Source organism: Penicillium canariense, assembly GCF_028826845.1.
Source record: "Penicillium canariense strain IBT 26290 chromosome Unknown utg000006l_segment0_segment0, whole genome shotgun sequence".
NCBI classification, from domain to species: domain Eukaryota; kingdom Fungi; phylum Ascomycota; class Eurotiomycetes; order Eurotiales; family Aspergillaceae; genus Penicillium; species Penicillium canariense.
In genome coordinates, this window is record NW_026622733.1 from 779,117 (window position 1) to 806,167 (window position 27,051).

General features: G+C 53.0%; 11 protein-coding genes across 11 annotated transcripts; 5 read left to right on the top strand and 6 right to left on the bottom strand.

Annotated features, from left to right (window-relative positions):
- Positions 1 to 329: 329 nt before the first annotated feature.
- N7482_008273 (putative translation regulator (Cya5)) lies at positions 330 to 4,196 on the top strand (the record flags this gene model as incomplete). Its single annotated transcript, XM_056690397.1, has 1 exon — positions 330 to 4,196. One exon carries the CDS (start codon positions 330 to 332, stop codon positions 4,194 to 4,196), a length of 3,867 nt encoding a protein of 1,288 aa, XP_056540162.1.
- Positions 4,197 to 5,613: 1,417 nt separating this feature from the next.
- On the top strand, positions 5,614 to 8,664 carry N7482_008274 (MCM DNA helicase complex subunit MCM3; the record flags this gene model as incomplete). Its single annotated transcript, XM_056690398.1, has 7 exons — positions 5,614 to 5,686; positions 5,837 to 5,880; positions 5,936 to 5,982; positions 6,044 to 6,149; positions 6,215 to 6,478; positions 6,536 to 8,562; positions 8,628 to 8,664. The coding sequence occupies 7 exons, from the start codon at positions 5,614 to 5,616 to the stop codon at positions 8,662 to 8,664; spliced, it is 2,598 nt and encodes an 865-aa protein (XP_056540163.1).
- Positions 8,665 to 9,023: 359 nt separating this feature from the next.
- On the bottom strand, positions 9,024 to 9,860 carry N7482_008275 (uncharacterized protein; the record flags this gene model as incomplete). Its single annotated transcript, XM_056690399.1, has 1 exon — positions 9,024 to 9,860. The coding sequence occupies one exon, from the start codon at positions 9,858 to 9,860 to the stop codon at positions 9,024 to 9,026; it is 837 nt and encodes a 278-aa protein (XP_056540164.1).
- A 710-nt stretch (positions 9,861 to 10,570) lies between these two features.
- N7482_008276 (uncharacterized protein) lies at positions 10,571 to 11,704 on the top strand (the record flags this gene model as incomplete). Its single annotated transcript, XM_056690400.1, has 1 exon — positions 10,571 to 11,704. The coding sequence occupies one exon, from the start codon at positions 10,571 to 10,573 to the stop codon at positions 11,702 to 11,704; it is 1,134 nt and encodes a 377-aa protein (XP_056540165.1).
- A 71-nt stretch (positions 11,705 to 11,775) lies between these two features.
- N7482_008277 (uncharacterized protein) lies at positions 11,776 to 12,723 on the bottom strand (the record flags this gene model as incomplete). The annotated part of the gene is made up of 3 exons (XM_056690401.1): positions 11,776 to 12,319; positions 12,381 to 12,638; positions 12,689 to 12,723. 3 exons carry the CDS (start codon positions 12,721 to 12,723, stop codon positions 11,776 to 11,778), a joined length of 837 nt encoding a protein of 278 aa, XP_056540166.1.
- Positions 12,724 to 13,101: 378 nt separating this feature from the next.
- N7482_008278 (glycoside hydrolase family 95 protein) lies at positions 13,102 to 15,697 on the bottom strand (the record flags this gene model as incomplete). The annotated part of the gene is made up of 5 exons (XM_056690402.1): positions 13,102 to 14,125; positions 14,185 to 15,229; positions 15,280 to 15,364; positions 15,423 to 15,505; positions 15,568 to 15,697. 5 exons carry the CDS (start codon positions 15,695 to 15,697, stop codon positions 13,102 to 13,104), a joined length of 2,367 nt encoding a protein of 788 aa, XP_056540167.1.
- Positions 15,698 to 16,935: 1,238 nt separating this feature from the next.
- On the bottom strand, positions 16,936 to 18,333 carry N7482_008279 (Spo7-like protein; the record flags this gene model as incomplete). The annotated part of the gene is made up of 1 exon (XM_056690403.1): positions 16,936 to 18,333. One exon carries the CDS (start codon positions 18,331 to 18,333, stop codon positions 16,936 to 16,938), a length of 1,398 nt encoding a protein of 465 aa, XP_056540168.1.
- Positions 18,334 to 18,907: 574 nt separating this feature from the next.
- Positions 18,908 to 20,681, top strand: N7482_008280 (putative alpha/beta hydrolase; the record flags this gene model as incomplete). The annotated part of the gene is made up of 2 exons (XM_056690404.1): positions 18,908 to 19,081; positions 19,146 to 20,681. 2 exons carry the CDS (start codon positions 18,908 to 18,910, stop codon positions 20,679 to 20,681), a joined length of 1,710 nt encoding a protein of 569 aa, XP_056540169.1.
- A 325-nt stretch (positions 20,682 to 21,006) lies between these two features.
- On the bottom strand, positions 21,007 to 22,371 carry N7482_008281 (uncharacterized protein; the record flags this gene model as incomplete). The annotated part of the gene is made up of 1 exon (XM_056690405.1): positions 21,007 to 22,371. One exon carries the CDS (start codon positions 22,369 to 22,371, stop codon positions 21,007 to 21,009), a length of 1,365 nt encoding a protein of 454 aa, XP_056540170.1.
- Positions 22,372 to 22,549: 178 nt separating this feature from the next.
- N7482_008282 (TatD family hydrolase) lies at positions 22,550 to 23,714 on the top strand (the record flags this gene model as incomplete). The annotated part of the gene is made up of 2 exons (XM_056690406.1): positions 22,550 to 23,258; positions 23,308 to 23,714. 2 exons carry the CDS (start codon positions 22,550 to 22,552, stop codon positions 23,712 to 23,714), a joined length of 1,116 nt encoding a protein of 371 aa, XP_056540171.1.
- Positions 23,715 to 24,134: 420 nt separating this feature from the next.
- On the bottom strand, positions 24,135 to 26,634 carry N7482_008283 (Zn(II)2Cys6 transcription factor; the record flags this gene model as incomplete). The annotated part of the gene is made up of 3 exons (XM_056690407.1): positions 24,135 to 25,254; positions 25,312 to 26,428; positions 26,571 to 26,634. The coding sequence occupies 3 exons, from the start codon at positions 26,632 to 26,634 to the stop codon at positions 24,135 to 24,137; spliced, it is 2,301 nt and encodes a 766-aa protein (XP_056540172.1).
- Between the last annotated feature and the right edge of the window lie 417 nt (positions 26,635 to 27,051).

Genomic DNA, 27,051 nt, shown 5'->3' on the forward strand with positions numbered 1-27,051 from the left:
CTTCTCCAGCCTATTTTTCTTGCTTTGCTTTCCTTTGCTCACAACTGAACGCCCTAACCTTGGGCTGGAGACAATCTAGCCAATCGTGATTCCTGTGAAGGTCGACTCTCAGGGCTTCCTTCGCTAGATTGTCTGCAATCCTTTTTTTGTCCCGGTAGGTATGGCACCACCCTCAACAGCTTATTTGGATGCCAGAGCTAGCAAAGACACTGCGCGAATAGTGATTTCTGACATCAATCCACAACTTTAGAGGCCCCATATACGATATGATGCAGACTGTGGATCCTTTTAGGTGACTCCAGTGTTTGACGCCGCGACGATCGGGGGTGATGCTCGAACGAGCGGCCGGCTGCCTCGAGAGCGCGGGAAGGCGTTTCCTTCGAGATCCCAATGGCGCCATTCGATCCCGAAGGACCCTTTCTCGTCAATTCTGGAAGCACAATGCCGTTGGAGGGGATATTGCCAGCTATTTCGTCGCGTTAGTGCTGCCGCCTTGTCAACAGCCCTCGGCCTCTGTTTTTCACATTCCGGCCGAGAGCAAAGCTGCCAACGATGGGGGATCGCCGTTCCTTGATTTTCTCTATCCACAAAGAACCCAGGAGTTTGCGGTATCCCGCATTTCACGACATGCTAAGCGCCTGGGGTTGCGCCGCAGGAAAAGGACCCTGCTTGGCTTTTCGAGACCCTACACATCGAACGCCTCATCACCCTCCAAGCCAATTATTGTCGAGGATTCGAACGCATACGAAGCGAGCTCCGAGACGGCTGGGGCGGAGGCAACTAGATCTTCCAAGGGTTATTTGATCAGTTTGCTGGAAAGGCAGAAAGACGACTTCGATCGAGCATGGGTGCTTTATATTGCTGCTGGACGACCCTCCGAATGTCGCTCCGCGCTATGTGCCTACCTCAGCAGGTCGAAAGAGACTGTAGACCAGGGTCGGATGTGGGAGGTGTTTCAACAAATCCCCGAAGATAGCCTTTCAGAAGACGATTTTCTCCGTGCCGCTGAATCTCAGCTTAATTCTCGAGAACCCTCGAAGCTGATATCGATTTGCCAGCAAGCCCTTGCAAGAGGATTTGGATCAAAATGTTGCACTTTATCATTCACCCGCTTCTGGAGAGCTCGAAATTGGAGACGTGCCGTGGAAATCTGGAGCTTGGTGTCGCAATCCACAGGGCGGGCTTCTCAACCGTCACAGAGAAGATTATTTAGTGAACTTGAACAAGGACGGCTTCCTTGGGATGCCATTTCGTTTGGGAAATTTGCCGCGCACAAATTGAACCAAGATGCCCGCCACCTTGCCGATTTCCTACTCGACCACATCTTTCGATATCCTTATGTGCTCAGATACGCTTCCATGGGCGCCCTAGTGGAGATGTTTCGGATTTATCACGAGTCAGGTTTTCTGAAGCCTGAGCACTACCTCAACACGATCAAGACATTTCAATTGAGTGATTCAAGGTCGGTTTTTGTTCGATCAATAGTGTTCTACCGCATGATGCGCCGACAAATGCCGGAATTAAAGCCCCCTGAATCGTTGTTCAGTGGTCAGTTGAGAGCTCTCGCCTCATTCGGCATCACCTCTGGGGTTCAGTTTTTCCTGGAGGACCTGTCCCATTTTTACGGAAAACCAAATCTCCTAGTGTACAGGGATGTTATGAAATCGTTTGCACGAGCGGGTGACGTCGAAAAGGTCAATTTCGTCTTCAATAAACTCGTCGAGGACCATGGCCCACCCCGGAGCCGCAAACTTTTGACTCCACTTCTTGATGTTCATGCGCGGGCTGGCAACGTTAAGGAAACCACCAAACAGTTCCAGAGGATCTCTGACGAATTCCATCTTCAGCCGAATACGGTTTGTTGGAACATTCTTCTCAAGGCTTATGCCAACCAGGAGAATTTAGCCGGCGCCTTTTCAATCTTCTCGCAAATGCAGCAAGCCGGTATTTCCCCAAGTGCACACACGTTCGGCACATTGATGGCTCTCTTTGCGAAGCGGGGAGATATTGACACTACTCGTCACCTGCTCAAAGAAGCGGAGCGGCACCATGTCGAAATAACGATGCCCATGCTGGACACCGTTGTGCAGGTATACTGCATCAACGGGTTGTTGCATCAAGCTGAACAATTTGCCCTCGCCTGCCGAGACTTCAAGGTTGAAGGGTCGCCATTAAGGATGTGGAATACACTTTTGTTTCACCATGCATTCAGGGTAGACTTTGTGGCTCTCAACCGAATCTGGGGGCACCTTCAAGCGGCCGGAATACATCCAGATGCCATCACTTATGCAAGTCACATGCTCATTCTGGCTTTGGTTGGAAAAACGGACCAAGCGAGGAAAACCCTTCGGGACCTTCACAAGAAGCGGGTCATCCAAGCCACAGACCTTCACTACGCGATCGTTTTGTATGGATATGTGAAAAGCCGCAATCGGGAAATGGTGCACGTCATCTTTCAGGAAATCGAGGAGCGCTTCGGTGAAGGCGAGACGCGCTCTAGCCTCTTGAGACTCAGAGGCCAGATTGAGCACGACCTGCAAGCACGAGAAGACTCCACCAAGGACGGTGCCGATCTACGTTTGAAGAACGCGGAGCAAACCTTGTTGGCATCTCTTGAGTCTATCAATCGCCCCGCCCGAAGTTTTAGGCTTCCCTCATCTAAACCCGTCGGGGGGGTCCTCGGCGGCGCCTTCCAGGACTCCTACCTCGCCTACCGTATCAAGAATTTCGGCTTAAATGGTGCGATTGAGGAAGCCCGGCAGCTGTTCCAGGAATACATCGACACAAGAAAGGCTACGAGCTCCCACGAAAACGGATCCGAATCCGCACCAATCCGCCTTATCGCCGCCATGATGCTTGCTCATTTGAGAGCAGAACAATATCCGGAAGTCGAAGAGTGTTGGCAACTCGCGCTCTCCAATACTATGAAGATAGCCAATCGTGTTGACCTTGATGAACTTCTGCGGGCCGAGTCGTCCTCACCAATTGACTCTGCTGCAATGAAGTCATTACCGGGGACCACCAAACCACTAATTTTAGGGTCTATCTTCGATGGCCAGGAAGACTCGTCACTTGATCGCGTACCCTTTTCGAGTCAGGAGTCAGTCATTATTCCCTCGCAGCGCTTCGTTCTCTCACGCCCTCTATCCATTTACATGCGAGCATTGGCATATCAGAACAAGACCGAGCAGATGATCAAAGTGGTGGCTAATTTTGAGCGGACTGGTTTCCGGTTGAGTACTTTCAACTGGTCAACCTATGTGCAGATGCTGGCGGCTTCTGATCGATTTCAAGATGTGGTAGAAGCCTTCCGTGTGTTCGAACGTACTTTCATGCCCAATTTCCCCGATTGGGGGCGACTTCAGGTTGGACAAGGGTTGAAGCCATTTGGTGTGCCATTCACTATCCAGCAGCTTGAAGACCCCCGACATTTGCCACCTCCCTCGGGCAGCGTTGGCAAAGTTTCCAAGCCGTATTGGAGCAACATCAATCCCGGCTTCATGCAGCCTACCTACATCTCCATGGTATATCTGGCTGCCGCGGTCGAACGCATTCGAGATCTTAGCATTCTGAAAGGTGGCACAGAGCTTGCGAAGCTCCATGCCACTGCACCTGACACCATAGAGGAGATTGGCAGGATGCCGTACCTCCGTGATAAGTTCCAAGGCGTTCTACTTCGCCATCGTTCACAACAAGCCGACAAAGACGGGCAGAAGCGACCTCGCCGGCAATCGGTAGCCGGGGGTGGTATTCTGGGCATTCATTCTCGTAGTAGACACGTGGGACCCGCCGGCCATCCTGGGCGTGCTCAACGAAAGCCGGTACAACTATCTCCCACTGTGACATTGTCTGCCGAATTGGAAGCCGAGAGAATCCGCCAAGCTGTTTTTGGGCCGAAGCCTACAGGACCTGACGTGCAGGAGGAAATTTTTGCCCCTGATGATCGGGCTGATCTCGAGAGTGCCATTCGGGGCCGCCATTTCCGAAAGGTCTGTCTCAACAAGATGAAGCAACCTTCCGAGAAGAGGAATCGAGAACTTGCAAAGAATTGTCGTCCTGAGAGCCAAGAGCCCGAGGAGTGTATTGTTGAGACCGAACGAAGTGATCTCAAGGACGAGATTCAAGTGGAGCGTGAAACCGAGGGCGTTGAAGATGCAGAGGAGGCGTCTCAAACCGCAGGAGAGAAGACACAATGAAGTGTGGCCTTCATGTATAGTGATGTGTTTGTTCTTTTAGCCACTGTATATCATATCTACATAGATTCCAATGTATTATATCTCCATTTCGCACCACAAACAACCCGTCATTGCGTTTCAAGAAGTGGTACACTCCACATGTACTTACGCTGCGTTTCCACACGAGTGTCGAAAGGCCATCTCCGCCTGGTGCTGTAGAAGCCTTTGCTGCTTTGAGGCAATCGTCGGAACTCTAGGTAATTCCGTGATTGGCTGCTAAGGGATCGTCGAGGGGCTCTCGTGGTGTTCGGCCATTCCAGGAAATAGGGTTCCAAGGAAATGTGGGCCATGTCTGCGTTTCCCACAAGCCCATCACTACCAAGTCTCAGTGCTGGAACACCCTGAGGCCTGCGTGGTTTCATGTCGAGTCATCTGTCTGGATATAGTCTTAACTCGGCACGTATAGAATCATCTTTTGTGAAGGGTCTGTTGACTTCGGTAGATTGCGCAAGAAGGACTGGGAAAAGGCTAGCATTCAAACGGTTGGGAGAGTGGTTGCTTTTGTTTAGTTCGCCAGTCGTCACTTTTGAGGAGGATCGACATACAACCTAGCAGTGAACACGAGAATCCCACCAGAGGCTGACCTGAGAGGTTGCAATTGAGTTGGTACCTAAGACATGTATCAGCCAACCCCGTATCGCATCTATCAGCACCATATAATTCTGACCGTTTGGCCTGTCGCTGAGGAGACTGATAAAGTCCCGTCCAACAAAATCAACCACCCCATCTCTGCACGCCGTATACGAAAGGAAATATTCATATAGAATAGATCTTAAGTATTTGTTGCTATCTACTCTGTATCGATGACTTCGGGTCGTGGACTAGAATAGATGGAATGAGCAACATAGATTGTTCCAATCTCATACTCGCAGAAGACCAAGCTGCAGCTGAGTGGATAGTAAAGGGCCAAGTGAGAGTACTTATATCAATCTCTCAGCGGAGAACAAGGCCAACGGTCTTTTAAGAGACTTGGCAACTTCCTTGGTTTATTTACCATCTTGGAAGAATGAAACCGCCCTCAAGACACAATTGTTCTTGAGCATTCCAAAGTTTACAAACAAGGACGCAATAACCCCACATCGAACGAGTAAAGAACACTCTTTATGACTCTCGACATGACGAATACTGGTTACGATCGGACTGGACTTTACAAGAAGGACACTTTTACAGGACTAGCCCCTTATCCACTCAGAGAGCGAAACGCGGCGAGTAGTAAACATAGATCCGGAAGGACAGATGGTATTACATAATCAGACGCGCGCCGCGTCGTGGACGCGTTTCAATTTTGCCCGATCGGGCGAACGCGCACCTCCCAACTTTCAAGCTCGTCTCCTCCCCCTCGACTCGCCATTCCCCGACCGCATTGAACACCGCAACCATGGATGGAATTCTGCTGCGAGACGAGGCTGCGCAGGATCGCGTGCGCGCTGCCATCGAGTTTCTGGATCCTAGTGAGTCCCTGCGACATGTGCTCCCACCGCAATTGATCTAACGTTGTGGCTTTTTTTTTGGCTACAGGTGATGTACGAGCACGCAGGTTCGTCGGTCTAGACTTTGATCTACCTCCCAATGCAAACTGACAGAATGAAACAGCTATCGAGCCGACATCGTGGTGATGCTGAACCGAGGATTGCGACGTCTGACGGTGCGTTTTTTTTCGTCCTTGAAAAGGCGGGAGAAAGTGGCTGATGATCCTGCAGGTTAGCATCGATGAAATCCGAGCACACAACCGCGAGCTTTCCGACGGGTAGGATTTAAGATTTCCCTGTATGGCGAAAATCGGATTACTGATGTTCTCCTTCAACCAGGCTTTGCATGTCCCCATTCGATTACTCGCAAGCTTTCGACCACGCCCTAAAAGAGGTGGTTAAGCGGCTGCCCAACCGCCCCGAAAAGGAGAAGCTGGATGAAGTGGTGTGTTTTTTGGACTGGATTAAAGCGTTTGGTGTGTACAGGGTGCTAATACATCGCCTTGACAGAATTACTATTGCGCCTATGTCGGAGCCTTCGGAGAATTTTCTTGCAACCCACGCACCCTGGGCTCTCAGCACCTGAACCGCATGGTGTCCCTTGAAGGCATTGTGACAAAATGCTCCCTTGTTCGGCCAAAGGTGATCCAGAGTGTTCACTACAGCGAGAAGAAGGATCGTTTCTTGTCGAGAAAGTACCGTGATCAGACTATGACTTCGAGCGGCGCTACGAGCTTGAACGTTTACCCCCAAGAAGATGACGAGAAAAACCCAGTAAGTAGTATCCATGCACTCTAAAGTGGTAGGAACAAGCATCTCATCTATGTCTAGCTTATCACCGAGTACGGTTACTCGACCTACATGGACCACCAATCGATATCGATCCAAGAAATGCCGGAACGAGCCCCGGCCGGTCAGCTGCCCCGCAGCGTCGATGTTATTCTCGACGACGATCTTGTCGACAAGGCCAAACCAGGAGACAGAATCCAGCTGGTCGGTACCTACCGTACCCTCGGAAACCGAAACGCAAGCTCCGGATCGTCCACTTTCCGTACAATCATCATGGCGAACAACGTCATTCAACTTTCGTCGAAGGGCGGCAGTGGCATTGCGCAGACCACCATTACGGACACCGACATCCGAAACATTAACAAGATTTCCAAGAAGAAGAATGTCTTTGAGTTACTGGCCCAGTCGCTCGCTCCTAGCATTCACGGACATGACTACATCAAGAAGGCCATTCTGCTGATGCTGCTTAGCGGTATGGAGAAAAACCTGGATAACGGTACTCATCTTCGTGGTGATATCAACATCCTCATGGTCGGTGATCCTTCAACAGCCAAGTCTCAACTTCTTCGTTTTGTGTTGAACACGGCTCCTCTGGCTATTGCCACTACTGGTCGTGGTTCCTCTGGTGTCGGTTTGACCGCTGCCGTCACTTCCGATAAAGAGACTGGCGAGCGTCGGTTGGAGGCTGGTGCCATGGTTCTCGGTGACCGTGGTGTGGTCTGCATTGATGAGTTCGACAAGATGAGTGATGTTGACCGTGTTGCTATTCACGAGGTCATGGAACAGCAGACCGTCACCATTGCCAAAGCCGGTATTCACACTAGTCTGAACGCTCGATGCAGTGTTTTGGCTGCTGCCAACCCCATCTACGGCCAGTACGATCCGCATAAGGATCCACACAAGAACATTGCTTTACCGGACTCTCTTCTCTCCCGTTTTGATTTGCTCTTTGTCGTCACGGACGACATCGAGGATGCCAAAGATCGAACGATTTCCGAGCACGTTCTGCGCATGCACCGTTACCGCCAGCCCGGCACCGAGGAGGGTGCTCCGGTGCGCGAGCAGCTCAACCAGACCCTTGGAGTGGGCATTGAAGACCGCGCGGATGCCAACCAGCCTACGGAAGTGTTTGAGAAGTTCAACGTCATGCTCCATGGCGGCATGGTTAACACAGGCCGCAACCGTGGAAAGAACGTGGAGATCATCAGCATCCCTTTTATCAAAAAGTACATCCAGTACGCTAAGTCTCGTATCAAGCCTGTTCTGACCAAGGGCGCCGCCGACCATATTATCGCCGCGTACTCTGCTCTGCGCAACGACGATCTGGCCAGTTCCCAGCGCCGCACCTCTCCTATCACGCCTCGTACCCTTGAGACGCTAATCCGCCTTTCTACCGCACACGCCAAGGCCCGCCTGTCCAATCGTGTTGATGAGAAGGATGCTAAGCATGCGGAGGCCATTCTGCGCTTTGCCATGTTCAAGGAAATCCTGGAGGATGGGCGCCGCAAGCGCCGCAAGGTGACCACGTTCGATGACGAGTCAGAAGAGGACAGCGAGCCCGAGCTCAATGATGATGACGATGACGATACCCCCTTCCGCGGTACTTCGACCGCCACCCCTGCACGGGGAGCCACGACAAGAACCCGCGGTGCCGCCAGCTCCGCAGTCGCAGACGACGAGCCAGACAGCCTGTACACGTCCAGCCCGCGCGCGCAGCGTCTACGGTCCAGCCAGACTACTCGCACTCAGACTCAAACCGAGTCCCAGATGTCTGTGGCTTCTACGCAGCCTGCCTCACAGTTGGTCCAGTCTCAGACCGATGACTCGCAGTCGACTTCCGCGTCGGCGCCCCCGATCACGCCTGCCCGCATGGCTGTCTTCCGCCAGACCTTGGGTCCTCTTATGGGCAGTAAGGTCTTTGTCGACGGTGACATGACTAACGTCGATGAGCTTATTGAGGCCGTCAACACTGCTGTACGCACGTCACCGCAACACGGTGCTGCGCACGTCTTCTCGCGTCCCGAGGCTATCCAAGCTTTGCAGAAGATGAACGAGGAGAACCTGTTGATGTACGTCCCCCTCCCCCCACCCTTTTATGTTGACCTATGTGCTTTGGTTGACTAACTAATATTAGGTTCCTCGACGACGATGAGAACGTCTACCGTATCTAATCTATGGTGTTATCGCCACCACGCGATTCTTTAATGCCTAGTCATAGAGGAGAAGCTAGGCTATTCTGGCCGTCATTCACGAGCATGCTTTCTAGTTTGTTGCATTGGGATGATATCATGTTTGTGTTTACTTGGAGTATGGAGTGGATGCATGCGGAATTCGGATAGGCCCCCTTTATCAAGAATATATGGATATTGAATGTAAACATTGTTGTACCAACCTCTGCTCTCCTCCTATCGTAAAAACTATATCGACCTAACTTAGCACGTTGATGAGTGAACCCTCTGTTTTTCATAGTCATATGTACATGTCTTTTTCATCAATATCGTTTCTGACGGTCTGTCCCCGGAAAAGACGCCTATCGTGATAGTTTCATGTGGCGGTTCACGTCCTTGTAGAGCAGGTAACGGAATTTGCCAGGCCCACCCGCGTAGCAGGCCTGCGGGCAGAATGCGCGCAACCACATGAAGTCGCCTGCTTCGACCTCCACCCAGTCCTGGTTGAGCCGGTACACGGCTTTGCCTTCCAGAACATAAAGCCCGTGTTCCATGACATGGGTTTCTGCGAATGGGATGACACCCCCCGGCTCGAAGGTCACGATGGTGACATGCATGTCGTGACGCAGGTCGGTCGGGTCCACGAAGCGAGTGGTTGCCCAAGCACCGTTGGTGTCCGGCATCACCGAGGGCGCGATATCCTTCTCATTGAGGAACAGTGGGTCAGGCTTATCGAGCCCCTCCACCGATTCATAAGCCTTGCGAATCCAATGGAAACGGGCGGTCGTCGCGCCCGCGTTGCGGAGGGTCCAGCCACTCTGCGGCGGCAGGTAGGCATAGCCGCCCTCGGCGAGCGTGTGCGATTCACCTGCCAGTGTAACGGTCACTTCGCCTTCGACCACGAACAGCACCCCTTGGGCGCCGTCGTCGAGTTCGGCGCGATCACTACCGCCACCCGGCTGCACTTCCATAATGTATTGCGAAAAGGTCTCGGCAAAACCGGATAGCGGACGGGCAATCACCCACAATCGCGTCTTGTCCCAGAAGGGTAGGAAGCTCGTCACGATGTCGCTGAATGTGCCCTTCGGGATGACCGCGTAGGCTTCGGTGAACATGGCGCGGTCGGTGAGAAGCTGTGTCTGTGGCGGCAATCCGCCGGTAGGTGCATAATAGGCACCGATTTTCTTGTCGTTGACCATGGTGGGCAATCCTAGGGTGCCAAACGTGCTGCGTGCAGGTGTGTCACGGAGAGTCCCGGCAATCTCGGCGGGGCTTTGCTTTAGCACCGACGCGCTGGTCCCTTGTGAACTTTTTGTACGGAGGATACAACAGATGAGCGGAGAGCGGAGAAGCGCAGAGAAGTCAAATTGAATATTCAGCTATCGGGAAGGGATCAGAAGCCCGCTAAAAGCCAATTCGCGCTGGTTCTCCGGCCTCGGGGAATTTCCGGCGTTGACCGAGTGTGTTCGGGCTAGACCGATGGTGGGATGGTGGGGGTCCGGGGTACACCGAGATGCACGTGACTGCCCTGTAGCGAATGAGAGGCGGAGTGACAAGGTGATAAGTGATGAGTGATAAGTGATAAGTGATAAGTGATAAGTGATAAGTGATAATTACCATACGCAAATTAACGCCCTCCGACTCGCTATGGAGTTCGTTTGCTTCCTAGTACTCTCTACTATCCCTCCAGAAACGAGAAAAAGAAAAGCCAAAAGCCAGGGGCTGGATCCAAACTTTTGACTTTTACAACTTCATTTGAACCAAGGCTACTCAGATGGATAGTTTCTCATCTTTTCTGAGATATTCCTCCGCAGACAGACGGTAATATGCCCGCTGAGAACATGTCTAGCTCAAAGCTAAAGCAAACAGACCAGGATGTCCTCGCCTTACTCTTAGTTTTGATGCAGAGATGCACCTAGACGTCGAGGTTGAGACGTCGTATCCTATTACCTTCACCATCACGCGGGATGCAGATGATCCCCAGAGACAACCATGCATTATCCATAGGGACCCTATCGAGGATGGGGTTGGCCAGCCGGGTATAATGCTGTTTCAGTGCACTTCTGAGATTTCACACTACCTGCATCCCGTTTCGGTCGACCCTGATCAGTTACGAGCAAAGTCCCTTCAACCACAAGAGGTATCGACGTTAGACCCGTGCTTCAAAGAATTGGTTCCAGGTGCTAGCGTCTCCTGGGAGGTACCCCTGCCGGATGTCTACTTCGATTCTTTCCGACCAGGTCAGTTCTACAATATTCTCTGGGTAGGAGGGCAAATCCCTCTGTGGGACTGGGGCACGTTAGCGGAGCACAGTAACGGCAAACTAAGCCCCAAGTCCCCTGCCCTGATCCTTCCCGGCGGGCTCGTTAAGTCGCTAGGCATTATCGCCGAAGAAAGCGATATCGACGAGGAGGCCCCTTTGCCACCTTCACCGAAGCCTCGCCTGGCGTCTGCGAGGGTGAGTGGCGCTCCAATTTTGAGCCTCAGCCTCGCAGGACCCCCTACACTATCGTTCAAAGATCGAACTTCTGCGGGTAGACTACGTTATACCATCACAGGCACACTGTCGTATAACATAGATTCAGATGCTATGAATGGCGAGCCAGTTACATTTCATACATTCAGGTTCAGAGAGGTCGACCGCCGCGTGTGGGGATTTAGGCTCTACTATGGGGAAAATAACCAATGGTGTCCTTATGAACCTAGTGACCCTTACAGGTACCGCGAGTACAGATATTCTAATCCAGTGGCGAACATTGTCGGCCGCAACGATCAAAATGCATTTGCGGCCCTTAGACCTGGAGAGTCGTGGTCTTTTACACGGGAAGTGACTGAATTCCCGGAGAATGCAGCGCCCGGTGATCAATTTCGGTACGGATTTAAAGGAGCACAGCTTGACTGGTGGGATTGGGGACATCTTCGAGATCACGAAGACACTGTAGTCTGGATCGAAGAGATAGTATGTAACCCGAGATACAATGGAGGACGACCGGTGCTTATCGTGCCAGCTAGTAATTGGGTGGAGTTCGCACTAGTTGAATGACAACCTTATCGCAGTTAACAATGGCTAGTAATCATTACCTATGAAGAAGTGTCGTGATAGGTAGACGTCTGTCAATGTACAATGTTCCCCAAAAGTGGTTCGGTCTCGCCTCCTTCTCCTCGTATGCTGACTTTGCACGAAGACGAACGATGTAAGGCTAGACCTAGAAGCACCGCCTGGCCGAGTGCGAAGACAAAGTGGTCGAAAATGATCCAACCAACAGTGTAGTACCAACCATTGAAGTTATTCCAACTATACTCACCGTTCCATGTCTCATAAGGAAATTTGAGACTCCATATCCATGTCACTGATACCAGCGTGAAGACAACAGCTTGTATGGCCAGACCCAGCTGACTCAGGGAGTTTGGAAAAGGTACAGCCAGAATCTCCCGGGCTTGACAGTAAATACCGCAAAAGCCGAGAAAAGTGAGAATCGGGAAGATTATCATGACGTGTATCTCGCCAAACATAGAGGAGAAGATTCTTCGAGCTAAATCGTCGTCAATGGGTGAGATTGCATCGATGATCAGAGGAACGATTGAGACGAGAAGAAAGCTGATGTATCCCGTGAGTAGCGAGATCTTCCGGTCGCTGTAGAGAAGGAACTGCGTAAACCTATGGGAAAGTGTAAGTGCATGCACAGACTTCTTTCCGTGGACTATGATAACAGTCCTACAGTGCCAGAAACGGGGCTGTGACCACCGCGCAGTGCCACAGATTGAATCGGTCCCCTTGGCTAAGAGGACTATGCAATAGGACGGTGCCATTAGGCTCATACGCAGTGTATAGTGCGTATACGAAGAGTGTGAACTGCTCTGTGGCGCGAATTAAATTCCATAGGGTGCATAACGGAGAGACTCCGTGGGTGCTCTGCTTCCTCTGGATGCGCAGGATTTGGGGAAGAAACGAAGCGACGGTGAGGATCAACAAGGTACTGGAAACGTTAGTGCGGGTTTCAAGAGAGGCCCAATGAAGGATGCGTACATGCGACACCATATATGGGGCTCTGGGAGTGACATCTTGCGTGGTGCGAGGGTATTGACGAAATTCTGAGAATCTAAGTGGCTCCAGGGTAACTGCGGCCAAAGGTCTGCTTAAAGAAAGGGCCCCTCGAGTCCTCCGCTATCTCTTCGTGGAAAATGGCTAACTTAATTAGTTAGCGTATTCCACGGGCAAGTGAAACACACGGTCCAGTGAAACACCCCAAAACACCATATTAAAGGCGATATTTTGTATTCTTATATCTCAACCACCATGTCTCTATTCTGGTTGAGATTCAGATGGATGATTCTTAATTATACTAGTAGTTATATACGGGAATGCGAGACTCCATTTCGAAGTGCTAACTTACCAGGGACCCGTCCAACACTTGGTCCTGCAGGGATCTTTATTGAAGATCAGGCGAGCGGCTTCCCCTTGACGTTAACCAGATAAACATTCTTCGCCAGTCCTTGAACCTGCGCTTGATCGACGACTCCGTCACCATCCCAAGAAAAGTCGACTGTGCCGCCGCCGCGTACGCGGAGGCCCCGAACGCTACCACCCGCCCAAGTACGGGGAATCGCCGGCCCCAGGACGACCGTGCGGCGCGCAGACTCGGAGGAGGAGCTAGCAAGAGGCATATCAACGACAAGCATGCTGAGCACTGCGCCCACCAGTCCAAAATTGGCATCAATCTGGAATGGCCCCGAAGCAGTATCGCCGCCGCTATAGAGCGAAAGCCCACTTGAACCAATGTTTTGATCAATGGTCAAGCGAAGCTCGTAATATGCTTCTTCTGTATTGTTCAGGCGCGCCCAGCACGCGGATCTCCAGACCTTTTCCCATCCCGCATTCGAGTCCGAGATCCCGGGCCCGCGACTGGTTAGAGAGGTCTTGACAGCCTGTTGGATTGTCGAGTTGGTATATCCATTCTGATAGGACGAGATTGACCATCCTGGATACCAGCCAACCAAATGGGATAGGTGCCGGTGCTCGTCACCTTCTTCGTCGTACCCGTAGCTATCAGGGAGCTTCCATTCTTTGATCTCTCCCCAGGAACCGATGTGTAGTCCCTTATCCAGCTTGGCAAGCTTCTTTTGCACGTCGGCGAGGAACGTCTGGTCGCTCTCTTGAACCACGCTGCCTATCTGCAGACTGTTCTCGAATACCTGGTAGATCAGCTGTTGCCAGTGAGTGCATCCAAATGTGACAGGGCCATGCTCCGGGGAGGTGCACGGATTGACGACGAGAGAGTTATCATTCGTGAATTGGTCCAGCTGTAGCTGAGACAGCCAAAACTCCGCAACGCCTTTGAGCATCGGCCACCCCTGTTTACGGAGCCAGTCGCGGTCGCGAGAGTAGTCGTAGTGGTCCCAAACATGTTGCATCATCCATGCAGGGGCAGCAGGATAATCAGCCGAGGTCTGCCAAGTTTTCATCCTGATCGCAGGTCAGTTGCAACATCCGTCGCATAGTTCCAAAATCGCCAATCAACGTACCCCGTATGCCCAAAGATATTCATTTCGTCGTGCGTTACCCATCCGTCCCCTCCATAGATTAGCTGGGCGGATTCTGCCCCTCGAGGCATCCAGGTCTGCTCCATGTAATTGAAAAGAGGCACCGTTAATTCTCCAAGACCTGTGGCTTCCGCGCCCCACATGTTCATTTGCAGATTGATGTTGGCATGATAGTCTGCACCCCACGCTCCGCTCAGGGTTGAGCTCCAGATACCTTGGAGATTCGGCGGGAGACTGTTTTGGCGCGAGGAGGAAATGAACAAATGCCTTCCATAGTCAAACATCAGCTTCTCCAAGAAAGGGTCACCCGCTGTTGAATTGGCGCGATATCTAGTAATCAGTTCGGAGAACTCCACTTCAGAAGAGCCCTGGCTGTCCGGCAGATTCAAGGTGAAGGTGTTTGCCAGTGAACCATAGTCCGCCACGTGAGCAGCACGAAGCTTTGTCTCTGGTTTTGCATGAGCAGCAGCTGCCAGTTTCTCAACCTTTGCTGCAGGGTCGTCGCCTCGAAAAGTGAAGCCATTGGCGGCATTGCCTTTTGCAGGGTCAAAGTCTGTGCCAGCCGCGATCACAAGTGTCAGACTTGTGCTTGCAGAAGAACCAACGCGAAGAACTCCCGTTGAATTGTCGCAGACCCCTGGAAGTGAGCTTTGTGCCATGATATCATAACGCATTCCAATTGGAGGCCCCTCTTGGGTCAAGCCGCGCAAACGGGTGAACGAGGGCCCGCAGGTCGTACGATATAGGGATGCCGATTCCACGAGCTCGTCAAACCAGACGGACACATTTGCCAGAGCCACAGGAGAAGTGAGGTGGTAGACACACACTTGATCGGGGTAGCTGCAATAGATCAAAGTAGTGTAAGTGCCAGCTGCGGTGGAATAACTGGTCGTATGTATGCCGTTGCTCAGATCCAAAGTTCGGTTATATCCAGTCACCTCAGAGATTCCCTCGATATGGACGGTGAGATTGGCCAATGAGTGGTAGGAGCCATAGCCACTTTCATCTCCATGCAGTAGACTATCATCTGCAACAGGTAAGCGTGGTTTCATCTCTCGCAGATTGAGGGAATGTCACTTCCTATTCCTGTCTGCCAGATCTCGGAGCGGATGTTGCGCAAGATGCCCACCAGGCTAGCATTTGGGTTTCCGCCACGATATTCCTAGAGAGTCGGTGTCAGTATTCCCAAACTCTTGACAACTAGAGGGGATACGCTGTACCTCAACCTGAAAAGGTCCTCCACTCCAAAGGTCGTCGTAATTGAGGTTGAGCTTCTCAGTACCCGCCGCTGCAAAGGGCATCGCTAGGACAAACAACCAGTCGGCGCGTTGGAAATAATCAGACCGGGCGTATATGCGGACTTACCACCAAGTTTCCCGTTTCCAACAAGAAAGGCTTCATTGGTCGTGTCCCAAGAAGCTGCATTGGAGGACCACAACGACGCAGCAGCAGCAGCGAGTGTGCCACTGCTCAACAGGAGCAGACAATGCATCATGGCAACTGTTTTTCTCCACCCCTTTCAGATGGCTCTGGTAAACACAATAACACAACTAGGCGCATACCAACTGCGGGTTTAAATGAGTTGAATCTCCTCTCGGAACAATTCGAAACCTCGAAAGTATCGCCGCTTTCTAGTCACCCTTGCCAGGTATTTCATCGAATCCCCGCACCACTGCAGGTTTTCTTTGGCGGAAAATTAGCCAAGTAATCGGGTATTTGAGGACGTTGCATCGGAACGGCTGAAGCCAAGTAGCCAAATCCACATGCCCGATATTTAACCAAATTTTCCGATGCCAGAAATTGCGATCTTACGATGTTAAAGATGGGTTCTTTACTGGATAGTCGAGGGCCGTCGGCGCCAGTCTTGTAGAAATAACCGGCGGAGCTATCAATGTAACCTTATTCATCTAAATGCTATATTCTTGCGGGGCCACGTATCGTTGGTAGCCTCCGGTCCATCCAGGCATCAATGAGACCTCAAGCCTATTTTTTGAACCAACCCGAAGCAGCAGCATCCGAGGCAGGAGTTGTATAGTAGTCTTGTACCACGTCAATGATGTCACCAAGCAAAATACTACTTTATATGCTTCCAATAAACAGGAATGAGATTACAAACACACAGCTCTTCTCCTAGGAGGGAGAGGAAGAAATAAAAGTGTGCTCATATCCAAAAGAAAGACAGCAAAAAGCGGCGTTGTCCTAGATCGTAAAAGAAGATAGAGAGACGGAGCGGCCAAACGGCTGTTTAATCCCGTTGACTCGTACATTCAAGGATTTTATAATCAGCTTGTCTGGCCAAACATACAAGGAATAAATAGTGCCCGTGCCAATTAGGACGCTCGATACAGAACGGATTGGAAACATACACGATGGCGGACGAAGAATCCCTAGATGCCTGTAGTCCTTCATAGTCCGGTTCCTGAATCGCGCACCCTGCCGGAGAACTGCGAGGGCAAGCTGCGCGACACGACGGAAGAATTGTTGCATCGTTGAATCAATGACTCAAGCCACTAAAAGCCACTATACTTGGCTCTTGCAATACATATAGCCATATAGACCGCATGGTCAACATCCCACGAAACGATCTCTATGAACGGGGTATGACGCACTACGAACGCTAGGAAATATCAGAAACTGGGGAATACTAAGCCAACAACGGGGAATGATGGGGGAACCCTAGGCACAGCGCAGGAAGAACCGGGCGGAAGGAAAGAAGCAAGATATTCTCATGGTCTAAACTGAGGGACTCGGATCAGGTACGGAAGTGGGTAAAAAATCCTTCTCTTTCTCGCCCATTGGCAAAATACCGGAATCGTCCGACGAAAAGGATGGGGTACGGACACCCTCGCGGATTTGTGCCTGTGTTAGAGGCGACAAGCCGCGACGCAGTGATTTGGAGCCCTTGCGCTTCCGCTGTTGGGGACTACTTTCCGCGCCCGAAATCGATGGTGTGGTGCTTCCGCGGCGGGGACGGCCAGAGGCAGAGGATCGGGATGGAGGACGGTCCTCGACATCGACTGGAGTGCTGCTGAGTGAGGATGTGCGAGAGTGGGATGAGTCGGAACGAGTATCGCGGCGGACAGAAGTCGCGCGGTACTCCTGGTTGAGCTTCGAGGAGATGGACGGGGCGTGAGATTGATTTTGAGCATGAGACCGGAATCTGGGCTCGGATTCGAGAGGTTTGTGGAGTGTGGCTGAGACCAGGCGGCGGCGCTGCGAGGCGCGCCAGCCCAGCCCGAAACGCCAAAGCCAACCGCCTTCAGCCTGGGCAAGCTGGCGCTCACGCTCGCGCAGTTTGTGACGCATCTGAGTTCGGCGCTCGTTCTCCTTTTCCCAGAAGTCAGTGCGGTAGTCGTCCCAATTCTCGCGAAACTCGGGGGAGAACGATTTGGGTAGCAGAAGCAGCCGAATATAGTCGCCCCCAGAACTGAGGTCTTCCTCCACCAGGCCGGACTCGCTGTCGCCATTGTAGTACTGCGGGTAGTGCTGCCGACTACGCTGCTTATCGGAGGGGTGACGCTCGACGAGATGGAAGTTGCCTGATGGGGAGGGGAAGAATGGGGCGGAGAAAGGGAACAGGAAGGAGACATAGGATAGCAATTCTTGCCACCAGGGTCCACGGATCACGATGATTTTGGTGTTCATCGTGCGAAGGCCACGGTTGGCCACGGCGAGCCATCGTCGTGGCCAGCGGATACCGCGCTCCCATTGTCCTGTTCCCCAGACAAGCAGCGCTGTCACTACCCCACCAAGTAGGGCGACTTTCTCCCCCATTTCAATCACCCAGTATACTGAGCCACCAACACCGCGCCCATCCTCTCGAGGACGCAGGAACAATGCATATGCAAAGTAGGCGATCCAAGCGGCAAGGAGCAGCAGGAAGAACGTATTTTGGCGGCGGCGCTCGCGCAGAGCCAGGTATTGTGCGCGCAGCGATGCTTCCATGATCAGCAGATTCAGGTAAATTTGTGGCGGAGAGGAAGGCAGTGTGGCCAAGGGATCTGGCGTCGAGGGCCGTGGCGCGGACGAAGAGTCCGATGTTGGTGCTGGGGTGGGATTCGCCGGCTCCGGCGTGGGAGCGCGGGCGCCGGGCGGAGCGCCCTTGACGAGCTGGTCCAAGGGCGAGGTCATGATGTTGGAGATTATAGTCGCACAGGAGCAAATGCGTCCCAAATTAGCGGCCGTGGCGGCCCAGGGCGGTCGTCATCGTGGGTGGAAGCGGAGGAAGGAGAGGGTCGGAAGGGTAGGGTAGGGTAGGGTAGGGGATGCAGATCGCGGCGACATCATCTCTTCCCGCCTTGCCCACCTTCCCACTGTATACACTCTGCGTTCGACTCGACTAGGAGATCCGACTCTGTCGCACTCTCTGTAGAGACAAAGTTCCTTAGAGAGGGTCACTTCTTCAATCTATTCCAGTTGCCTTCCGTCGGCGTTTAATCCCTCCGACTTTTGCGGTTCTGCGTATGCGCCTGGCTGCCTGTCGGGGTTAAGCGGCGTGGCCGATTTGTCTCCGGGTCGACTTCTTCAGCAGTCCATGAGCGTCGCCACTCAACTTCTCCCAGTGACAGAAAGCGTCTGTCAGTCTGGCTCTCTCTCAGCGAATTCGTCACGCTTCATACTCTTCCCAGTCTCGCGATTTTGGGCCAATTCTGTGCGCCCGCTTACGTTTGCCACCTACTCTCTGGGACGTCGCCATTCCTCCTCAATGACCTCGGAGTCGCTAAACTCATCTCAAGAGGACATCCGCGAACACGCACAGCGTCGGACAAGGATGCAAGGCCAAGAGGGAACGCCATATGCTGCCCGCGTCGCTGCTGGGGCGGCGGCGGCCAGCAGCTCGTTCTTCCCGTTGGGGTACCGCGAAGGATTCAGTCAATGGGTAGGTTGCTTGCGCCACGCGCATCACGGTTGAATACACTGCTCATTCTCTATGCTTGCTCTAGTGGGCTCGTCTACCGGCTGCTGCGGCCGAGCACAAGGTCCTTTCCTACCTTCCATATCTCCATCACCAGCCCCCAACCCACCTCCAGACTGGTAACTTGGCGGGTTTCCCCAATGGATCTACTCCAGACAGTCTGCAGGCTGCAGACCGCAACCAGCAAGGAGAGATTTCAACCAACTCTCTCAATGACCCCTATGGCCCCCGCCGATGGAGCTCCAGCATGGTGGAGCTGACCGGAAAAGACCGCGCGCTCAATGAGTTCTCGGTGGAGCGAGTGGGCGAAGAGGCCGATCAGCACTTGGTCATGCTTCATGGCTACGGCGCTGGTCTAGGCTTTTTCTACAAGAATTTCGAGCCGCTCAGTCGGTTGAGAGGCTGGCAGCTACATGCTCTGGATATGCTGGGCATGGGCCGGAGCACGCGGCCGCCTTTCAAGATCAAAGCCAAGGAAAGGGAGGAGGCTATTCGTGAGGCCGAAGCATGGTTTGTGGATGCTTTGGAGGAATGGCGAATCAAGCGAAAGATTGATCGCTTCACCCTGCTCGGTCACAGTCTAGGTGGTTATATGGCAGTTGCCTATGCCCTGAAGTACCCGGGCCACCTCAACAAGCTCATCCTAGCCTCTCCTGTGGGTATCCCCGAGGACCCATATGCCGTGACGGCGGACGTACCCGAGCCATCGCAATCCACGCTTGCCAACGAGATGACCCAGGACCAGCGAGACATCACCTCGTCGGCCGCGGTTCCGGGATCTACCCCGAAGACAGCCGACGGCAGCTTCATCACCGGCCGCAATCCCGAACCGGGCGCTGAAAGTCGCCCACCGCGTCGCAATATGCCTAAGTGGTTCGCATATCTGTGGGACGCGAATATTTCCCCCTTCAGCTTGGTGCGCTGGACCGGTCCGCTAGGCCCGCGGATAGTGTCTGGGTGGACCTCGCGCCGGTTCTCCCATCTCCCAGCCGAAGAAGCAAAGGCGCTGCACGACTACTCATACTCGATCTTCAGCCAACGAGGCAGTGGCGAATATGCCCTTGCGTACATCCTCGCGCCCGGCGCATTTGCCCGCAGTCCTCTTATCCGCCGCATTCATGGCGTTGGACGCCAAATGATTGACGCTGATAACAGCCCACTGCCCAACCCCGCCACGACGTCTCCGTCTTCGTGTTCGATCTTCTCCAAATCATCAGTTCTGTCTGCAGCTCCTGAAACCCCTCCAGCAGAGACTTCTCCCTCAGCCGCACCCCAAGCGCCAGCCCCTCGCCGCGAGAAGGGCCTTCCAATCGTTTTCATGTATGGTGACCACGACTGGATGGATGTCTCCGGTGGCCACGATGCTGCAAACCGCCTCGAAGAAGAAAAGCAGCGCGTCCTGGCAAATGCCACACCAGAGGAGCGACAAAACGACCAAGGTTCATCCAAGGTCGTTGTCATCAACAGAGCCGGGCACCACCTTTACCTAGACGGATGGGAAGAGTTCAACAAGGTTGTCCTATCCGAGATGGAAGAAGTAAACCGGCGGGAGCGAGGGGCGTGAGCCTATTAATACTCTTTGAAGAAGTGTGTCGTCCTCGAGTAATGGACTATGAATATTTATCGAGGCGTGATCGCGTGATCTGAAAGCTTGCGTGGGTAATTTGGTGTTTTGTTCCCCTCTAGGAGTTTTCTGGATTTTGTCCTTTCGACTTGGACTTCTGTCTCTTTCGAATTATTTACATACCATAATCCATATAACTAGAACATAGATTTTGAACAGAGACGATTGATTTTGTGCTTGGGTTCTTCAATTGAACTTCGGTGGCTATATACCATGCTGTGCAAGGAGGAATTTACAGGGGAAAAGATTCGGGATTTGTCCAATGTCATCCGATTTGTTCGCCAATGGTGCCTACCCTTGAATGAGGACCTGCAATACTTCGTCTCCGGTGTCTCACGCTGGTAGGATAATGAGCCATCAGTCGCGTAAACCCCAGAGACGACGCATCTCGGTCCTCATTCGATACACCCGTGCCCGGGGTTGTATACCCACTCGCGTAAGGTGTATCCTGTGCCGAGAGCGGGGCAATGTAAGATCCCCCGGTTCCAGGCCGTTGCAGGGTGAAGTAACCACCACTTCCAGATCCGAAGCTCCCGCCGCTACTCCCGAGGAACCCAGAGCTAAAGCCGTCCCCAGAGCTTGAGAGATATGTGTTTGTTTGAGACACACTACTGTTCGCTAGATTGTGGGTGGAAGGTCGGGTCTGCATTGGCGAGTATGGTTGTGGTGTCATGAACGGTGCAACTCTTGATGCCGAAGGTGACACGGCGCGAGCCGTGTGGTCTGGCCGAGTAGAGAGTGCGAGAGATAGACCACTTCCTGTACGGCGGTCGAAGGTTGTAAGCGCTGAGGTGGTGTGGGAGCGGTGGTGATGTCTTTGGTCTCCACGGTGTTGAGTGTGATGAAAGCGAGGGGAAGTCGTTGATGCGAAGGCATGGAAGCTACCTCCATTGCGGGTATCAATGTAATCCATGTTAGGTGGGGTATTTACAGAAGATGCTGTATTTGATCCAGCTCCTAGGGTCACGACTTGTGAAGGTAGTTCCAGGCGATGGTTCAATGACAGCCAGGCAAGCTCGTCGGCATCGAGATCACCTTCGGGGTCGACTTCGCCGCTGACGCTCTGTGCAGATGAAGAGGACGGAGAGCTGAAAGGCTTTTCTTGGGCAGAATGGGATGTACGGGGTCTCGAAGCAGGCTGTGCATTTCGATATGAACGCCAACCCCCCACACCTTCAAAGTCCCGTCTCTCATCGCCACCGACAGGAAGGTTCATGAAAGGTGTGGCAGGCAAGTTGTGCGCCTCAGTCATGCTCCTTGCGTAGGACTTCTTTCGGTGCTTTGACGGGTCATCAGAGACACCTGTGAGCGTCCAGGATGCGAGGGGATCATCGTTGTTCAGGCGAGCTTGGATCAGACCATACGCCGAGGTGGGCCGTGAGTTCCCAGCAGCGGGGGTAGAAGGCTCCGATGCAGCGAATGTCAAAAACGACGAACTTGAAGTCGGAAGCGTAAAGAAACTGGCGACCAGGCCATACCCAACCTCAAGGTAGACCACGGAAAATCGCACGAGTAAGGTGATCAGGGCCAAGGAGACGGTTAGCCAGGCCGATAGTATTAGTGGGATGCAGACCAGCCACAGGATCGGCAGCGCCAACAGCGCTGCGAGAAAGGCGCACGTCGAGGCCATTGAGAGCCTGGAGGAGAATCTCCTCGAGGGCGAGGCCCCGAGGCCACAGCCGTGTTCTTATTGTTGTTCTTGCAGGTGAGATTGCGGAGTAATGCATGTGATACCCCACTTACATCATCCGCATGGATTCGACCGCAACATCCCATGAGCCCCGTCGCTACTTCCCTCCTTGCTCACCATGTCCATTTCCCAGGAGACTTCCCAGCATGCCTTCCCCTGGGATCTCGGCGTTTACGACGCGCACTGCCATCCGACCGATACAATGGCCTCGGTCGCCAGCATCCCCTCCATGAAGGCGGCGGCCCTCACGATCATGGCCACGCGCGGCGAGGATCAGGAGCTTGTGCAGCAGACGGCGGAGTCCCTCAATGTCCACCAGAAGGTGGCACAGGAAGATAAAATTGTGCCGTGTTTTGGCTGGCATCCGTGGTTTTCACATCAGATCCTGGATGATACGGAACCAGACAGCACGCAACAAAAAGATGCGCACTACACAGCCGTCCTAACACCCTCGCCAGCCGACGATCCTGAGTTTCTTGAACACCTGCCACAACCAAAGCTGTTATCCACATATATAGCGGAGACACGGAACCGATTGAAGCGGTTTCCGAACGCCCTCGTCGGCGAGGTGGGCTTGGACAAGTCATTCCGATTGCCCGGTGCCTGGTCACAACAGGACCTCGATAATCGCGATGAGGAGCTTACGCCAGGATCGCGCGAAGGGCGGCGTCTTTCTCCGTACAAGGTGAAGCTAGATCATCAACGAGTAGTATTGAAAGCACAGCTGCGACTAGCGGGGGAAATGCAGCGCGCCGTCTCAGTGCATAGCGTACAAGCTCATGGGGCAGTCTTTGATGTGCTGAAGGAGCTGTGGAAAGGGCATGAGCGTCCCGTCGTATCGCGACGAGAAAGAGAAAGACTGCAGGATGCTGAAAGGGGCACTCTCCGATGATGAGGAGGAAAAGCAGAACCATCAAAACAAGGGCCGACCGCAAGATAATCAACAGCCACTTTCATTCCCTCCGCGCATCTGTATGCACTCCTACACTGGACCTGTCGAACAAATTCGGCAATTCCTGCAGAAGTCGAATCCATCGGATGTCTACTTCTCTTTCTCAGCAGTCATTAACTTCAGCGGTGCACCGGCGCGGAAGGTCTCCGATGTGATTAAGGCGCTACCCGCAGAGCGCATCTTGATCGAAAGTGACATCCATGTCGCTGGGCTAGAGATGGATAAGCTGCTCGACGATGTGGCGCGGCAAATCTGCGAGGTGCGCGGATGGGAGCTGCGGGAAGGCGTCCGACAACTCGCGGAGAACTGGAGGCGTTTCGTCTTCGGTTGACACTCCCAAGTCTCATACCCGGTCTAGTGCAATTTGGACTGCATTGCATCGCAATTACCGAAATTACTCGGAACATGAACAAACGGCACATCAATGCGAACAAATGTGAGCAAAATACATTCCCAATATCAACTATATAAAGATTTTCGAAATTATATAACACTGTATATCTCTATCAGAAGGTATATGAGGATAAGGTTGTGTGCGATCGTTTTCGACATGGTATCGTATGAAGTCTTTGTGTAGCATCTCGTAGAAAGCGCTGCCCTGCGTATCTCATCTCGTCGTGAGGCCACAGGGTCATAGTGGGAAGAAAGGCGTCGGGAATGAAGATTCAAACTGGCCCAAAGATTGGAGGATGGGTAGTCGGGAGGAAAGTGGTGGGAGGATAAATCGAGTATATACAACAAGGAAAAGACACTAGCCGGGGATCCAGCCGCCATCTTGCATGAGGTCCGCCATGGGGGTGTCCTGCCAATAGATCTGCCGCCATTCATCTTCGAGCTCCATCAGACCTTCCATTGCCATAGGAACGGGCAGATCGGAGTCCGTGAAGGAGAAGAGCTGTCGCCAGTCTGGGTAATCGCGAGATTGATCTATCTGATCGACTTGCATAGCGGTCGAGTAGGGGTCGTTCCTTTCCAAGGGGCCAGCATTGAGCCTGAGCGGTGCTGTGATCCAGTTCTCGAATCCCGGATTTGCCTGTGGCGACAGTGTTGTCTGTTGCATCGGGGTGGGCTCGGGTGTGGGCACACCGAAGGACATCGGCCGTGGAGTCTGCATGGCTGCTGCAGGAGCGGGAGGAGAGGTAACTTGCAAAGCCTTGATGGGAGGTGGCGGCGGGGGCTGAGCCTGGGCGGCAGCGTACGGTTTGGGTCCCCCACTGGTTGCCATGCGGAGGTCCTCTTGGAGACGCTTCGAGTCCTCGAAGAGGCGCAGGATTGTGCCTGCGTGAACCCAATATTCGGCCAGTTCCCGGAGAGAAAAGGATGCCGAATCGAAGCGACGCAGGGCGTTGATCGCGAGGACTGGATTAGAGAACCGAAGCTCTACCCGGACTTGAATCATAGCCGTGAACAAGGTATGAACGCCAGTGTACCAGAGGAACTTCAAGCGGTCATTGAGCCTGAGCTCTTCGAAGATGGAAGCGATGACCCCAGCAGCAGCACTACAGATCTCAGCGTCGTGTGGACCATAGTCATCTGAGTACGCTGACGCTCGTGGATGCGGCCGATGCAGCAGAATAAGGAAATTGTTATACGTTAGATGAAGCATGGCAGACCACGGGTCCATGTCAGATGCTCGGAGGCGCAGATTATCAGGGAGCTTCAAAGACCAATTTGCCAGAGACTCATCGGCTTCCTGGAGAACCGCCTTGCGTCGTTCATCCGTGGCGCGAAGCCCGAATCGGTCTCGGATGAGATATGAAATCATAGTACAGAGCTCTGTGAAATGAATCACAAAGTCAGATTGTACATGAGGCCCGCAATTCTCGAAATCGGCGAGGGTCAATGGAGACACGTCTGAATCATCCAAGTTGCTAGCAATATGCTGTTAGCATCCACACGGCTCAGAATCAATTTGCGACATCACATACATAGCTTGAGGACGACCGTATGACAGAGAGACCATCACGTCGAACTGGACCAAGATGAACCACAGTCGTCTCCACATCCGCCGATCGCGGGTGACAAAACGGCTAGACACCGGGTTGCGATGCATTCCAAGCCCAGTGGCGATTCGTGCAGCCACACCGACCCAAAAGTGAGCATCTGCGGCAACATCGTCATCTGCACTGTCCGAGTGCCAGGTCAAAATCAACGCCACTTGAACGAGGATATCTCGATTTCGCTCAATGCGGTTGTCAAACAGGTACTTGGTACGGCGGAAGAAGATCTCTTTCAGCGCATCTCGCTCCGCCTTCGGACGAGAGACATGTGAGCCAACAAGTAGAATCGCTTGGAGCAACAAGATTGGCGGGGGATCGGCAGGGTCCCGATTCCGGTACTGCGTCATGAACAAATCCTCATCGACTATTGGATATCCCGGGTTAACGCAAGTGAAGTATGCCTGCACTAGCTCATCCGCTAGTGCGGGCTCGGGGAGAGTGAGGGCATCCATGAGCAGCTGATCATGACCGGTTTTCATTTGTCGCCGTGGGATCTCGTTGCTGGCGAAATGGTACACATCATCATCCTGATCTCGCTGCTGGCGGATCAGGAAGGACATATTGGAGTGTTCATGACCAACATAGAATGCGCGTACGCCTCTTTGGATTTCTCTTCGACCAGATTCTTCCTCATCAATGAGTTTCACGAGGTGCTGTTCCATCTCCGTGTGTGCCTCGTGGGCATGCGACAAGTCCGGGCTTTGCCGCACGAATGCTTCGGACCCGGGATTCGGCGGAAATCCATGTTGTTGTAGATTGCTTGCCAGTGGTGTTGTCCCAGTGCCGCTTGGAAACGTGGTTGGGAAACTTGAAGGCAATGGTGTTCCTGCTGTAGTCGAAGGGTTGGCGATATGATCTGACGTCGGTAGAGGCCGAGATCGGATCGGAACGGGATCAAGAATCGACCGCACCGCAAGACGCTTTTTCTTCTCGTGGATGCGGCAGTCGGCCTTTCCGGAGCCGCGACAGTTCGTGCAAGGCAATCCGACAACACGGGCATCACAGCGGACCTTGCGCCGGTGACAATGGACGCATGCTGCCGAACCTAAGAGATTTTGAGCCACCCGATCAGCAAACGTGATTGATTCCGCCAAGACAGGGTTTGGGAGCCAGCCCCAAGTAAAAGGGCTATCAGACTCCTCGGTGTGACAAATTAGACCCGAGCAGGGTGTTCATAGAGTGCTTACCTTGTTTGCGCTTGCTCACCCCATCCGCGAGCGGCGAGGGAGCGTTATCGTTGGCGGAGGACATGGCTGGAGGATCATCGACATCATTCCATGTGCAGATCGGCCACTGCTCTGCATTCTTCTACGAGCAATTCTCGCCAACACGCTCAGGGCATCATGAGGCACACAGGCGATTACCGAGGGTAAAAGGACAATCAATGCGACAGGGAAGCGAAAAGTTCGGGAAGTTAAGGACTGCGGGATCGGGTCCGGTGGAGTCTCACGTGGTGCGGAGATGTTGCGGATTATGTAACTGAATGGTGGAAAAGACTCTCAGACACGAAAGATAAGAGTCGGAAAGCGTAGGAGACATACAGGACCGAAAGATATCGCATTGATAAGACGCCTACATCTACAGTCATGCCACCTTGGGGACTGGAAAGCGCTCGTAATACACAGCCAATAGTGGTGGCGTTGATAGGGCTTATCGGGAAGAACGAAG